At 58.6% G+C, this 14,466-nt stretch overlaps 1 protein-coding gene across 11 annotated transcripts in view; it reads right to left on the bottom strand.

The window, feature by feature from the left end:
- VAV2 (vav guanine nucleotide exchange factor 2) overlaps positions 1–14,466 on the bottom strand; it is a 179,671-nt gene that overhangs the window by 77,158 nt on the left and 88,047 nt on the right. For all 11 annotated transcript variants that reach the window (XM_049711451.1, XM_049711450.1, XM_049711449.1 and 8 more), the window contains exon 3: positions 5,543–5,601. In XM_049711451.1, coding sequence (XP_049567408.1) covers positions 5,543–5,601 — 59 coding nt within the window. The remainder of the gene's footprint in view (positions 1–5,542; positions 5,602–14,466) is intronic.

Genomic DNA, 14,466 nt, shown 5'->3' with positions numbered 1-14,466 from the left:
GGCTCCGTGGTGCCTCCCGGGAGCTCCGTCCCCGTGGCCAGCGTGGACAGGACACGGCCTTGGTGTCGCCAAGGCCAGCGTTGGGTTCTCCCCGCTGCCCCAGGGCTGTCCCCTCCTCCCCGAGTGTGGGTCACTGTCACCAAGTGTGGGGAGAGGGTTCTCGGCAGGAGGTTTAATGCAACAGTAGATTCCTTCCCGGGAGGGGCCCTGCATGGAAGCAGGTGTCACCTTGTTAGGAGAATGCGAAAGGAATGCACACGCTGCGACCACCCTGTTCGCCAGGCGGGGGCCCCACACTGGCCTCAGCTGCCCTTCCTTATTCTGGGGTGGGTTCTGTGTGAGGACACCTGCGAGGCCAGAGTGGCGGGCCAGGCCAGGCGGAGCCCCATCCGCACCCGCTCCCTCGAGCGAGGGCCTGGCCCACACAACATGCACCCCTTTGAGGCGTGAAGCACCCCCCCGCCCAGTGACGGCGGGTCACCAGCCTCGGCTGCCACATCACAGCAGCTCCGGGGTCCTTGAAACACAGGAAACCAAACTGACCAGACCTGACTGCCCACCCTCCCCTGCCTGCACGCCCTCCTCCAACACCTCCCAGACAGGAGCTCCCTCCCCACCAGCCTTGCCTCTGCCATGAGGAGCACCCTCCCCTTCTAGAACCTTCTACAGAGCCCCAGGCAGGATCAGGAACACTGCAGGCGCCGCTGCCCCAACTGGTGGGATCCCTCCGTTCAGGTGAGAAACGCTTGGGAGTAAGACAGGGGCGATGGTGGCACAACACTGAACGTGTGTGAGCTGCCACCAAACCGTGCACTTCAAAGGGACGAAGCTTAGGTGAGGTTTAGTGCAGCTCAATAAAAAGCCAGAGGGCACGAGACAGGGTGGTGGGGCTGGGCTAGGACCAGGGAATCAAAGACGGAGGCTGGTCCCTGCTCCCAGAAGCACTCAGCCCAGTGAGGACCCAGAGCCCAGCCCACCACCCGGACCCAGTGCGTGTGTGCGGACGTTCACGCGCCTAGGGCGCCACGACAGGCCCCACCCGCTCCTAAGGCTCCTGTCCCATGCCGTCTGCATTCACTCCCACTGCTGCTGTCCCAAAGCACCACGGTGGCCCCAAGCAACACGGGTTTACTATCTTGCAGTTCCGGAAGGTGAGAAGTCTGCAATGGGTCTTAGGGACTAAAATCAAGGTGTCAGCAAGGCTGGCTCCTTCCGGAGGCTCCAGGGCAGGATCCGTTCCTCTTCCAGCTTCTGAGACGACCCGCGTTCCTTGGCACGTGGCCACATCACTGCAACCTCCTCTGTGTCATCACACCTCCTTCCTCTGACTCTGACCCTCCTGCCGCCCTCTTACAACTACAGGTGTAAGTACATCTATAAAAACGTAACCTGCAGAGAACCGTTTCCCTGTCACACAGGGTCCAGGAGTTAGGAGGTGGATGTATCTTTTGGGGGGCCACCTGTCGGCCCACCACCCAGCCAGCAGCCCGTGGGCGTTCACAGAGTGTCAGGGGCTGCACTCAGTCACGCTGCAGTGTACGGGCTCACGGCAACCTTGCACGGCAGGGAGAGCTTTCCCAGCCTACAGAAGAAGAGACAGAGGGTCCAAGAGCTTCCCTGTCTAAGGTCACTCAACAAGCAGGTGGCTGGCAGATGAGGCCTCCGCCGGCGGGGGGCGCCTTGGCTTCACCTTTCAGTTTCAGCCGCAGAGACGGTCTCACCGTCTCCTCCTTCCCAGCCATTCCCAGCCGTGATGATCCCTCAGTCTGGAGGGCCGGCTCCGGCTGCGACAAGGACCCACATCCCCACACGCTGAGCTGGGTGGCTCCCCAGGGATCACCCCCACCGCACACACACATCACTCCTGATCCCCCAGCCAGCACCAGGGTGCGGCTCTTAGATTAAGTCTCCTATTCATCTGCCTCTGAGAAGCATGATTGGGGCTTTTGTGGAAAATCGTCTCATTATGCACAGAGCAAGCGTTGTGAAAATGATCATTTTTCTAAAGGACCATGTTGGGCTCCTATCCAGCCACGAAAGAAAAGAGGAAGAGATTCCGCAGGGCTGCAGGCTTGGTCTGTGGGTTTTCAAAACAGAAAAGGGTTTGGCTAAAGGAACACCTTCTGCTAATTAACAACACTGTGAAATGCTCTTAAGGGAAGGGAGCACAGTTAGCGTTTTGTGTCAGTGCCGGTGGCTCCCAGAATGGTAAACTGCCCGCGAAGACTCAACCTGTACGGCGCACGAGGAGAGATGATTCAAATGCGTCGTGCTACAGGGGCAGTCGGAGCCTGCCTCCCAGGCTCAGGGTGGGTGAGCCGTGTGAAGTGATGGAGGTCCTGTCCCCAGGGGGCTGCGGAGGGAAGGGACCCTGGGAAAGTTCTGGATTGGGGCTCAGACAAGGAGGGAGAAGAAACACAGGGTGGGGATGGGGCACAGGGGAAACCGAGTGATACAGACGAGGAGGAGATGCAGGTGAGCAGGGCAGCTCTTCCTGCAAAGGCTCTGCTCCTCCCAGGAGGTCCTGCCTCTTCCTTTTGTCTGCAAACACCTCCCCCATCCCCTTCATTTCCCCCTCCCCTGTGTGCAGTAAAGGGTTAACTCAGCAGACCTGGGCCGCCCACACCCTGCACATTCAAGAAAGATCAGGCCCTGGTCCAGCGGCTCCCGGCAGGGACCTCTGTGCCCTTGGGATGTCCTGCTGATAAGAGCATCTTTGTCTACTTGGGGGGCCCTGGGCCCAGCCACAGAGTCTGGGAAATGATGGGGTTTATGGGGGGCCTAGGGCCCCACCGTACCAGCTCGACCTCTGCAGGGGCTGGAGGCTAAGGTCACCCACGTGGGCAGTCAGCCATGCCTACATGACCCACCCCAAACGAGAACCTGGGCACCAAAGCTCGGGGGGACTTCGCTGGCTGGCAACCCTCACCCACGACATCACACATCGTTCTGGGAGAATGAAGCACTGTCCACGCAACTCCTCGGAGAGAGGAGACCTGGAAGACTCGTGCGTCGTCTCTCCTGGACGCCAACCTACGTGCCTTTTCCACCTGCTAATTTGTATCTGGTTCCTTTTGCTATAATAAACCAGAATCTTGAGTAGAGCGGCTCTGCTGAGTTCTCTGAGTCCCAGCGAATCGTCAGACCCGAGGGTGGTCTTGGGGGCCCCCGACGCACCCTGTTACGTCACTGCAACAAACTATAGTATGTATTGAGCCCTTCCGTGGGCCAACACTGGCCTCGGGATTTACGTGCCGCATCTGGATGAACCCTGATGAGCCCCCTGGGTGAATCCCATCCACCGACTCAGAGAGGGGCTTCCCACACAGGCACACAGCCAACAGGTGCAGGGTTTACAGCCGGGTCTTACCACCTCCGCAGCCCAGATCGCAACCCTCTCTGCTCACCATCGCCCTAGGGGTGGCCACCTTCAGGGCTGGGGTCTTCATTCCCCATCCAGGGGGCCACTGTGCCCACACACTGCCCGGGCAGCTCCCGGAATAGGGAGGGGAGAGGGCAGGTTTCCAAGCTCACCTGCCAGCCTCGGAGAGCACCACGGGAGCAGCCTGGGGGGCACCTGGGTCGTGGGGCGGGGGCCCTGGGACCATGCGGGCGGAGAGGTCAGGGGAGATGGGGGGATGGGGGCGAGAAGGCCAGGAGGGAGGGCACCGCCCCGTCCCCCAGGGGCCTCCATGCTGATCAGAGGTCACACGCCCACTCTCAGGCCCCTCACCACCTTCTAAGCCACCGGCAGACCCTATGGCTGGCTGTCAACCCTCAGGGAAACTGAGGCTCCAGGAGCCTGTAGACAGGGCGGTCCCAGCCTCAGTCACGGGCCTCGGGCACGGCAGGGCACGGCGTGGGGAGCCTGGCACGGTGCTCAGGCCACCGCAGGACCGAGTCCAAGCACAGCCAGCTGGCTCGTCCGCCCCAGGGGCACCACGGGGCTCCCTGGCAGCAGGCCCCTGTTTGGGAGGACGTTTAATGGATTGAGAGAAAAGCTCACATTCTCACGCTACGTGACAAAGCAGAGAAAATGACTAACTTCTGTGGCAGGACTTCATTCCCGCCTACGTGTACATGCAGACAGGCACACAGGTGGAGAATGTGCTGGAACGGGTGAGAGGCGACCCGGAACACCGCCTGTCGTCCCGGGCTAGGGGGGGAAAGAACGGACGACCGTTTCTGGGAAAAACACAAAAAAATCCACGTGCTGTCTTTGTATCCGGAAACAACTCGCTTTTCTCAATTAAACATTTTTAACGTGTCCCTATTACAGACAAAAGCTACAATGAAAACCAGCCCATGCAACTGGGGGCCTCACAGCGGAAGTTCTAGAACGTAGGCTGGGTGGTGGGTACAGGGATTTCGTCTTAATGTTATTCCTTATACCCTAAACGTGTTATAAATATTCTCGAATATGTGTTTAATAGCAGCTTAAAAACATTTTTAAACAGCCTATCCTTCAGCTGACATTAAAAAAAAAATCCTCAATTCAGTGAAATTTCTGAGTCCTTGGAGAACCCGACAGAGAAAGAGGTTCTGGGTGGGTTCCCTAATATTTGCGTCTGTTCCGGTGACCCTCTGGACCTGGGCAAACAGCCCCACCAAGGGTCCCACTGCTGTAGGCACCCTGGTCCTGGGACCCCCAGCCCACACATCTGCAGCGCCCCCCTCCACGACAACACCAGGGCGAAGCCCCTCCGTAGTTCCACCACCCTCACGAAGTCGCCTGCACCCAGCCAGGTGCGACCCCATCCACTCCACCCGCAGGAGGAGCTGTTTCTGCCCTCCCAAGCTTCTCGTCCCCACCCTGCTAGCCCACAATCCCCAGGGACATCGAGGAAGGGAGGCCCCGTGCTTGTCCTCACCGGATACGGAACCTGGTCTCGCTGACCCCAATCCATGGGTCAGAATACACAATGACCAGTCCTCACCTGGGGCTGCCGCCCCGTCCCCCTCCCCCGTGGCCGGCATGCCCCCATCCCCCCATCTCCCCTGACCCCTCCGCCCTCACAGTTCCAGGGCCCCTCGCCCCACGACGTCCACGTGTCAGGGACGAGAGATCAGACCAACGGGGGCCACGGGATTCTCTGCAATCCAAGCAGAATTAAAGCTGAGAGTGGAGAGATTCCCGCCAGGAGGCCCGCAGCCCCAAGTAGACAGGTCCCCTGGCTCGGCCCCATCACAGCAAACAAACACTGCTACTTCATGCGAGGCAAGACCCACTTCTGATGCATTTAGGTAGGCAATGATCTGTGAAAGGATTAATTTGCTGATCTTATTACCTAAATCGAGAGAGATTTTGCAGCCATCAGTAACACGCTGCAAGATTTCCCCGGTGTGAGCTGAAGCCTCTCCCCTCCTCCCCGCCCCTTCCAGCCGCTGCCAACAGGCAACCCGACAACATGCTGAAAATTCATGAGAAAGACACAGGGCAGGCGGTGTCTGCTCAAAACTCCAGTATCTGCGACAGGGCAGGCAGGCGGCGGATGAAGATGAAAGGGCAAGCACTCAGCAGCACGCGTTCCACGAAGCTCACCTGATTCCTTTGGTCTGAGCCAAGTTGTGCAGGGAGAGCCTCGACACGGCCGAGATGACCTGGGGGGAGATGAAAAGATGCTTCTGTAATTTCACCAGAAAGCCTAAAGTCATCATAAAACTGTAATGAAGTGTTTTGTAGGTGTCGAGAACAGTTCACTGAGCCCATTTCATCTTGGTAAACAATAACCAAAAAAAACACAGCGTAAGATTTTTTAGGCAAGACACCCCTTTTGTATTTGACGTGCAAAATATGTCATTTTGGTGCACTAATATCTGCTGAGGGCTGCTGCACGCCCGGTGCAGCGCCCTGGAGAGGAGCAGGGCTGGGCTCACAGCCCCCCTCTGCCGCCTCCCAGGGCTCCGACATCAACCACTCCCTGAGTCTCGTTCTCCCCCAGGAGAGGGTCTGCCTCATCGGGGCCACTGAGAGTCTGTCTGCTCAGACATCATGCCTACAAAGTGCTCACCCCAGGCTCCTGTTCTGCAAGTTACCATGTGATTAATAACAACTCCTGTTCCGAGTAGGTGCTGATACATTTCAGAGATGGGGAAACAGTGGCCCAGAGAGGTCAAGAGAGTTCCCCAAGGTGACACAGCAGCCCGGGGCACAGCGTAGACGCAAACATCCCAGCATAACGCTCCCTTCCCTTCCAGCCCCTCCTCTCTCCAGTAGGACCATTTAAACAGATGCCCGGCGCCCTGGGGGGTCAGAGTATAGAGGGAAAACGAAGCAGCCCAGGTTCAGGTTTCATGAGGGGATCCCAGCAGGCTCTCCCCAGACGGACAAGACTTGTCAAACTCAAATTCCCGAAGTGCTCGGCGAGAAGCACTTCCATCTGCCGCCCCTGCCCCAACCCGGTCCTGCCCTGTGTCCAGCCCCCTCCAGATACGCAGGACCCACCCAGCTCCCAGCCTCAGAGGCCTCCACGTGGCCATTCCACAGATCTCCAAAATGACCAGCGGCAAGCAGGGAGGAGGCTCCACAGACGGTCGGAGGCCGGGAGAGGGCGGTGACTGACCCCGAACACAGCATAACGCACTCGAGAATGACTCACAGCTCACACAAGCTGCTCACGATTCCCGGCAGGACTGACGGGGCACCTGCCGTGCCAGACACCTGAGCACCGAGGAGGCAGGGGCAAGCCTCGACTCTGAGAGCCAGCTGCGTGTGCACGGGTGCGGGTGTGTGGGGGGGTGTGGGTGCACGTCTGAGGACGGGGAACGTGAACGTGGCCCGTGATGACCACTTGCTAAAGTCACAGACACCCTCTGCTGAGCGCTGGCTGTCTCAGAAACTGAGTCTGATGGGCCTTTCATGGCCATCATCCCAGCGAATCCTCACACCCCTAAAGGCCAGGCCTGCTGTGCACACTTGGGAGACGGGAAAACTGAGGCTAGGTCACCTTCCCGAAGTCCCCCGTCCGGGACACACGCCTCAGACTTCCTTGTGGGCAGCTCTCCTTCTAGCAGCAATTTCTTTTTAAAAAAGAGGGGGAGAGAACCCCAAACCATACAGAAGGGCCCTTTCTCAGCTGGCGAGACGGCAGACTGGGCCAACAAGCTGAGTGCTGTGCGCTGTCTTCCGGTAGGGGTTCTATTTCAGGGGCCGGGACGCACGGAAGTTATGAATGCAAAGAACGACAGGGTTCTTCTGTGTTTTCTCAGACAAGACTCAATGGGTTTATTGTGCAGCTGGCCCAGCCAGGGCGCCCACACTTGTGTGCTCCGAGAGGCCTTTCACAAACAACGAGCAACTGGGCTTCTGCTGTTATTCTTGGCTTTCAAGGGCTCTAAATATTTAGGAAGAACAAAAATTAAAGCAATGTTGCTTGATGTCCTTATAGTTACTAGACAGAATGCTGGAAGTGTTAGGGCCAAAGGGCTTAGCAACTAGAGGGCACACACGCCACCCCTCTCCTACGCCTACCGTGGCAGACATTACTAATCAACTGCCGCACTCCTCCGCGTGGAGCCAGACACAGGCCTAGAGTCCTTCCTGCGGAGTCCACACAAGGCACCAGCAGCCCGTCAGCATCGGCACAGGAGACGAAACCTGTCTGCCAACCTGCAGTCAGGGCCGAGGCCGAGTCTCATACAGGTGGAGCCCAGGACAGGGAGGAACTGCCACAGCGGAGTGAGCTGAGGCCAGGAGACCGGTCCCTGTGTCCACGTGTCCACAGTCCCAGCGGACAGAATGGCTTCTCCTGCTGCCATGACCACAGCAAAGCTCAGTCCTGAGCTCTCAGTCACTCTGCTCCAGGCTGGAACCTGTCACTAGCAGTTTGTAAAGGGCTCCGCTCTGGACGTGTATCACCAGACAGGAGCAGCTCCTTAAACGGGGTTAACAGGATTAACTGTCCCAGCTCTGCCGGAGGTGCCCTGCCCCCCGCTCCGCGTGGGCTGTGCATTTCTTGGCTGGTGTCTGTGCAAAAGAAGGGAAATCTCAGGTCTCACCGGGGGGGACCTCACTCCAGTGACCAGAGGCCCAGGGCAGGAGCTGCTGGGAACAGACGTGGGACCCCTCAGAGCCATGGGGTCAGATGAGGGGCACTGGCCCCGCGTGAAAGGTTAGGGGTGTGGGGGGCGTGAAGCACCTCAGTGGCTTCCCGAGGAGCCTTTGGCCGGTGCCTGCCCCACTCCCAGGATGGAGGAGCTGGGCTTCCCCAGAGGCATCACTCTCCCGTGATGATGAAAAACCTCCTGGCCCACAGTCCCTGCCAACTCCTCTGAAAACGTAAATGTCAAAGGATGACATTTTCCCAACTTTTATCTCCACTTCTCATCTGCATCCCTGATAATGAATGAAAAGACACGGCACCTGCTCTCCCTCCTCCCTCCCTCTTCCCCTTCCCTCCACATACAAGCGGCTCAGACCTTTGGGCTCAGCGATCCACCAACTGTTCCCGCCTGGGCCCACGGAGCCTCAGCTCCAGGCAAACAAAGAAACGTGTGTGCAGGGGCCGGGCAGGGGATTGACAGGAGAAGGGTGTGCGCCCACGGGGACCAGTCCTGCTGGGAGGAGAAACGTGCACGGCCAACTCCCCAGAGCCACGGCTGTCCGTGCTGTTCACTTGCATCTACGTCTTGACTGTGACCTTTAATGTTTCAGCTCCTTTAAGACTCGGTGAAGGAACAAGAACGGGTGTGACAGCCCAGAGGCTGGGAGGCCGGGGTCCGGGGTCTGGACCCTGGACGGCAGTCTTGGCCCCGTCGCCACCAGGCGTGGCCTGCTTCGACCCTGCAGCTCTCCACCCGGCCTCCATCCGGGCAGACAGGTTCCCAGACACCGGTGGCCAATCAGCTTCCACACGGGCATGGGAGGACCTTTAGAATGCAGACCCCCGGGCCCAGGCCAAAGGCTCGGACAGAGGTGGCGGCTCCTCCTCGGAAGGTGGCCCAAGCAGGGCATGTGTGGGGCCTGGCTGGGGGCCACCGGGGCGGGTCTGGGCTGCAGCCAGATGGTCTGCTGGGGAGGAAGAGCCCAGACAGTCCTGGGTTCAAATCCGGCCCCCCTGCCTCAGTTTGCCTGTCTGTGAAATGGGGGAGAAAAGCGTGTCTCTCATGTGACTCTGCAGGACTCGGCGGAACGTGTGTCAGGTGGCTGGCCTGCAGCAGGTGCTCACAAACGGCTCACAGAAGGGCGTTTTGCACAACCAGGGGAGCGAGGAGATCCACGCGGTGATTAAGGGTTGCCTCACCCACCCCCTACTCAGATGAAAACACAGGAAGAGGGCGAAGTTCCTGGCTTCAGGCTCGCGCCTTTGTTACGACTTAAAAAGAGGAGTTCAGGGCGAGGGCTGAAGAGGCAGACGGAGACCAGAGGCCGAGGGAGAGATGGAGAGATGAGGAGACAGACAGAGAGGGGATCTCGGACTCCAAAAAGCAGCATCATTCAGGGGTCTCCAGGGGTAGACAAAAAGCAGCATCATTCAGGGGTCTCCAGGGGGAGACAGGGAGGACATCCCGAGGCCTCCGGGCAGCTCTGGACCCGTTACGCCTTTGCTGAAGCCTCTGCTGAAACCTGCAGGGGAAGCAGCCAGACAGCGGCCTCAAGGGCCTGGCCCCGAGTGGGCGGAGACAGCTCTGGGCTGCCGGCTCCCCAACCCTCCTCTGCTCGGGTGGTCCCTGGGCTGCAGGAGGTCCAGCCGTAATCAGTCAGCCTCCTGCCCAGCAAGGGCTGTAACTCAGGTGAGGACTCACCTTACTGCTCCGGGGCAGAGTCTGCAAACTGCAGGTGGTGACCCACTGGTGAGGCGTAAACTTGGGCGGGTCCTAACGGCATTTTTTCAGTGAAGTAGGATAGGATGGGACGGAAAAGGATGGGACGGGACGGGAAGGGATGGGATGGCGTGGGATGGGATGATATGGGATGGTAAGGGGTGGGGGTGGGGGGGGTGGGATGGGATAGGACAGGACAGACAATACCAGAAAAGAGAAGTAAATTAAGTATGAGCTCATGAAAATGTTGTTTCAGTCTAGAGAACATGAATGATTTTAGCTTCTCTGACTTAGTCACTCATCAAATGTTTAATGCGCGCGGCTGAGTGCAGGCACCGTGCCTCGTGGTCGGGACGTAATAGAGGGTGGATCAGATTCAGGACCACTTTGCTCCCCAACAGACGCCATCTCAGAGCTGCGAGAGCCCCAGGAGGCTCCCTCCCATGAGATAGGCTGGACTGAAATTGTGGCCCCATTTTACAGACAGGAATTCAAGGCCCAGTGACCCGCGGACTCGCTCAAGCTTACACAGTCAGCTGTGGCTCTGAGAGGAGAACCTTCTGTTATGCCCCCGCTGTACCTTCGGTGGGGTGGGGGAGGGGTCCGTGACATGTCTCTCAGCCTCCACACTTTCCCCTTTCCCTACAGGGCGAGCAGAGGCCATGGTTCTAGGGGCTCCATGCAGACAGCTTCAGGCATCCCAGACAATTGACACCTTTCGTGTCCCATGGTCAGCTTTTCCAAGCTCTTCTGGGGCTGGCATCACATCTGACCTTCAAAACCAGGCTCTGAGCTGCCTCTTCACATTTCACAGGTGAGAAAAACTGCAGCTCACCGAGTTTATATGACGGCCTAAATCACAGAGTGACTTAAAGAAGGCTCAAAGAATATCTGGGGATTCGGGTGCGTGTGTGGACGAGCAGACATGTAGATGGGTGGGGGAATGGGGGATGGGTGGATGATCCATTGGTTGGATGGGTGGACAGATGGACAGACAGACAGATGGGTAGGTGGATGATGAATGGATGAATGCACGGACGGATCGACAGATGGGTGGATGGGTGGACGGACAGATGGACAGACAGCATCAACAGCAAAAGTTCCAATGAGAACCTGCCTCCCAATCCCCACTTCTTAATTATGAGAACCTGAGCTACTGTTTATTGAGCCCTTACTATGTCATAGGATTGGCATGACACAAACATGGTTCCTGTATGGAAGGTTCTCTCCCCCAACTCTGCACTTACTAGACGCAGACGCTGGGGACTAGAGAGAACACGAACCCTGCCCCGGGTCACCCAGCAGTAAGTGGCTGACTTAGGAACTGGACCCAGTCTGTGTCAGCCGAGCCCGTGCTCCCATCAGCTGCACCGTACTCCACACGGGAGCCCGCAGCGGACAAAAAACCCCCCAACTCCTCTTCCAGGCCCCACCAGACCACATCTTCCAGCCTCGCCTGCAGTTACTGGGAACGGATATCAAGCAGGCTGCTTTGCAGACCCAGCTCACGAAACCGCCCAGCTCCTGCGGTGACCTTGGAAGCCCCACTTAAAGGTGGCAAAGCCGCCATCAGCCTGGATCCCAGAAGGCCTGCGTGGAGCAGAGGCCACACATGCACGCACGCACGCGCACACACACTCTCTGCCCACTGGGAAACTCTGAACAGTTCCGCCACCTCCCGTGTAACCCAGCCTGGCCCAGGTCTATCCGTCACGGCAGCTCTGCTGTCATCACACAAAACGTCACTGCCCTGCAACTCAAAACGTGAACCTAAGAATGGGCAGAGACGATCCAGTGCAAGAACAGAGGTGGCTACAAGTCGGCCTTTAAAGGGCCGGACGCTGCCCAGTCGCTGACAAGTGGGCTTCCTGCCCCAGCTCCCCTCGGTCATTAGGAATCATTAAGCAGGAACTGCACAGACCAGCAGGACTTTCTTATCAGCCAGAACCACTCATCTGCGAACACACCAGCAGCTCCGAGGAGACAAAACGGGCCAGATGATCAACCCCATTTAAATACGTTGCCCGGAAACTCACCTATCGGGGAAATCTACAGCTCACTCGGCTGCATATTTAGAAGCAAATCATTATAAATTGCTTTCTCCAGCTCAGCCGGCATTGCCCTTCCTTTTTTCCTCTTTCCGCATCAAGAGCAAAAAGGTCAGAAACACTTGTGCTGTTGCCTTCGGAATGACAAGCGGCCGGCAAGGAGTGATTCATTACGACGGGCAACCACAGCTCCGTGTTCCAGCTCTGCCACTAGAAGGCCGGGAAACAAAGGCCAGTGGGGAACACGGTCACCTCTTAGCCACCGCCTTCTGCACAGCAGTGCCGCGGTACCTAACAGATGGGGTTTTCCTTCAAGGGTGCCAGAAGGATGCGGGGAGATGGGAGGGAGCCAGACCCCAAGCCCCAAGACAGCGATACAGAATGAAAAAGAAAAAAGTGCCACTCACAGAGCCAAGTGACCCGCAGCAACCTGGGAGGGGAGTGCTCGGAGGGAGGGTCTGGTAGCCTTTAGAGGGTGGGAGCTGGAAAGTGATTTCGGAGGAAAAAAAAAGTTAGGCTAAGAAAGCAAAGGCTGCGGATATCTCAGAATTGGCCCACTGCCCTCTCGCGCCCTTGAACTGAGCTTTCAGTGAGATCTGAAACAATTCCCCAAATCTAGCTGCACTTCCTCGCTCGGTGGGTCCAGATCAGGACCTTCAAACGCAGGGAGAAGAGACCACCCCGAGCCTCAGCGACCAGCAGCCCAAATCTTCACGCCTCGGACTCTGTAGCTGCTGACGCCTGCGACCCAACACAGAGGGATCCCTGAGCCCCGGGCCCTCTCAGACCCGTGACGGTGGGCTCACATCACTCTGCCTGCAGTGGACCTCCAGCGGAGCCAGCGCCTGGCAAGCCCTCAGCTCCCTCTGTGCGTGGACACTCCTCCGTCTCCACAGCCACACCCACCACGGGGGCTGCCCTGCTCTTACTTACAAGTTGAGAAAACTGAAGCCCGGAGAGGGATGGTGACAGGACCAAGGTCTCACCGCTGGTGGCGGGGACCGCACTGGAGCTCGGCTCCTAAAACACATAGGAGGCCCTTGCAAAAGCAAGGACGCTGAGCACGTGTCCCAGCCACCTCCCCGGGGCCAGGAGACAGCCCTGGCCCCCACCTTACCCAAGGTGGGTGCTCAAGGAGGACAGGCTGGACCCTGGCTCCGCTCTCTGCTCAGCCCTTTCTCTGAGCGTCCACCCCACCCCCCGAGCCTCAATTTCCTACTGGGAATGAAAGGCTGTGACCTAGTTTGGCGTTCCCCTGGCTCTGATCACATCTGAGAGTCCCGGGCCACGGCGCACAGGACAGACCCAAAGGGCCTGGTGAGGCCCCTGGTGAGGGGGCCAAGCAGAAGCCCCCAGGGACATCACAGCTGTAAATGGTCCAGGACCAGGAGCCTGGAGAGGAGGACGGCACGTGGCCCGGGGCCTCTGAGACCAGCTGACCACTACACTGAGCCCAAGAGGGGAGATGGGAAGGGGGCAGGGGCCACCGCCGTTCCTCCCCGTGTTCTCTGCCGCCAGCATCCCTGCCCTCTCTGTGTCTCCGAGGCTACGCTTGGCGGGGGGTTGAGATTTAATATCCCCTCCATCCTGACACCCTCCGGAGACCTGGAAGAGGAGGGCCGAGCGGCAGCCCCCGTCCCCCGGCACCATCCCCTCCCCACTGCAACCAGCTAAGGTGGCCAGCTGCCCCGGCCAGTGTGTAAGGGTGATGGGCCAGCGCCCGTAACTCCAGAGGAGAAGGAAGCCCAGGACCCAGCCGGAGCAGTAAACGCCGGGGGCAGCACTCCATAACCCTGGGAACCAGGAAAGAAGAGGCTGGAAGGGAAGCTGGATCCAGGTGTCCTCATGGAACACAGCGAGGGGTCAGGTGTGAACGGAGCACGCAGAGCTGCCCAGCCATGAGGCTCAGGGGCGCCTGCAACACACTGTGTCCATCCAAGAGTCCCTGGGCACCGGCTGTCTATGGTGTCTGACCCATAACATCGAGGCAAGCGCTCCGTGATCACAGGGCTGGGAGAGGACCAGGGAGACCCTGAGCTGGAGCTGTTCCCAACGAGGAGTGTTTGCAGGAATCGATCAGGAAACGTAAAATCCTTAGTGGAAGGAGCTTGGCAACCACCTGGTCCAAATTCTTCAATCTGCAGATGGGAAACCTAAAACCCAGCTAGGGAGATGTAAGTGATTTGCAAAGGCCACCCAGTAGCTTCCAGGCAGAGCCAGCCGGGGAGGCAGGGACGCCACTCGGAGCTCCAGGTCCCTGCCCTGACCGTCTTCATTGACAACCTCAGCTAACGCGCATCCAGGCCTCCCCCCGGCCAAGTCTTTACCAGGCTTCTTCCTGTTTATTCCCCAAACGCCCCCTCCACCAGGAGACACTCCTGCTAACCTTCCCATTTCACAGAGGAGCAACTGAAGCTCAGGGATTCACAGCTGACAAGTGGTGAGCAGAGGTGGACCCAGGTCACCCATCCAGCTGCGGGGCTCCAGATCTCCACCCCGGCCCTGCCCCAGCAAGGCTGGCTCCTCCACCCAACCTGAGGCCAAGAGACAGCAGCGCAGGACCATAAACCCCGGAAGAGCAGGGCTGCTAAGTGAGGCCCTGAGGCCAGGAAGCCCGCCCACCACAACGGTGGCTTTGGGAGCCTGATGGGGTGGG

This window comes from Orcinus orca, chromosome 6, assembly GCF_937001465.1.
Source record: "Orcinus orca chromosome 6, mOrcOrc1.1, whole genome shotgun sequence".
NCBI classification, from domain to species: Eukaryota; Metazoa; Chordata; class Mammalia; order Artiodactyla; family Delphinidae; genus Orcinus; species Orcinus orca.
Note: the sequence above shows the minus strand (reverse complement) of the source record. Positions and strands in the feature narration are given on the sequence as shown.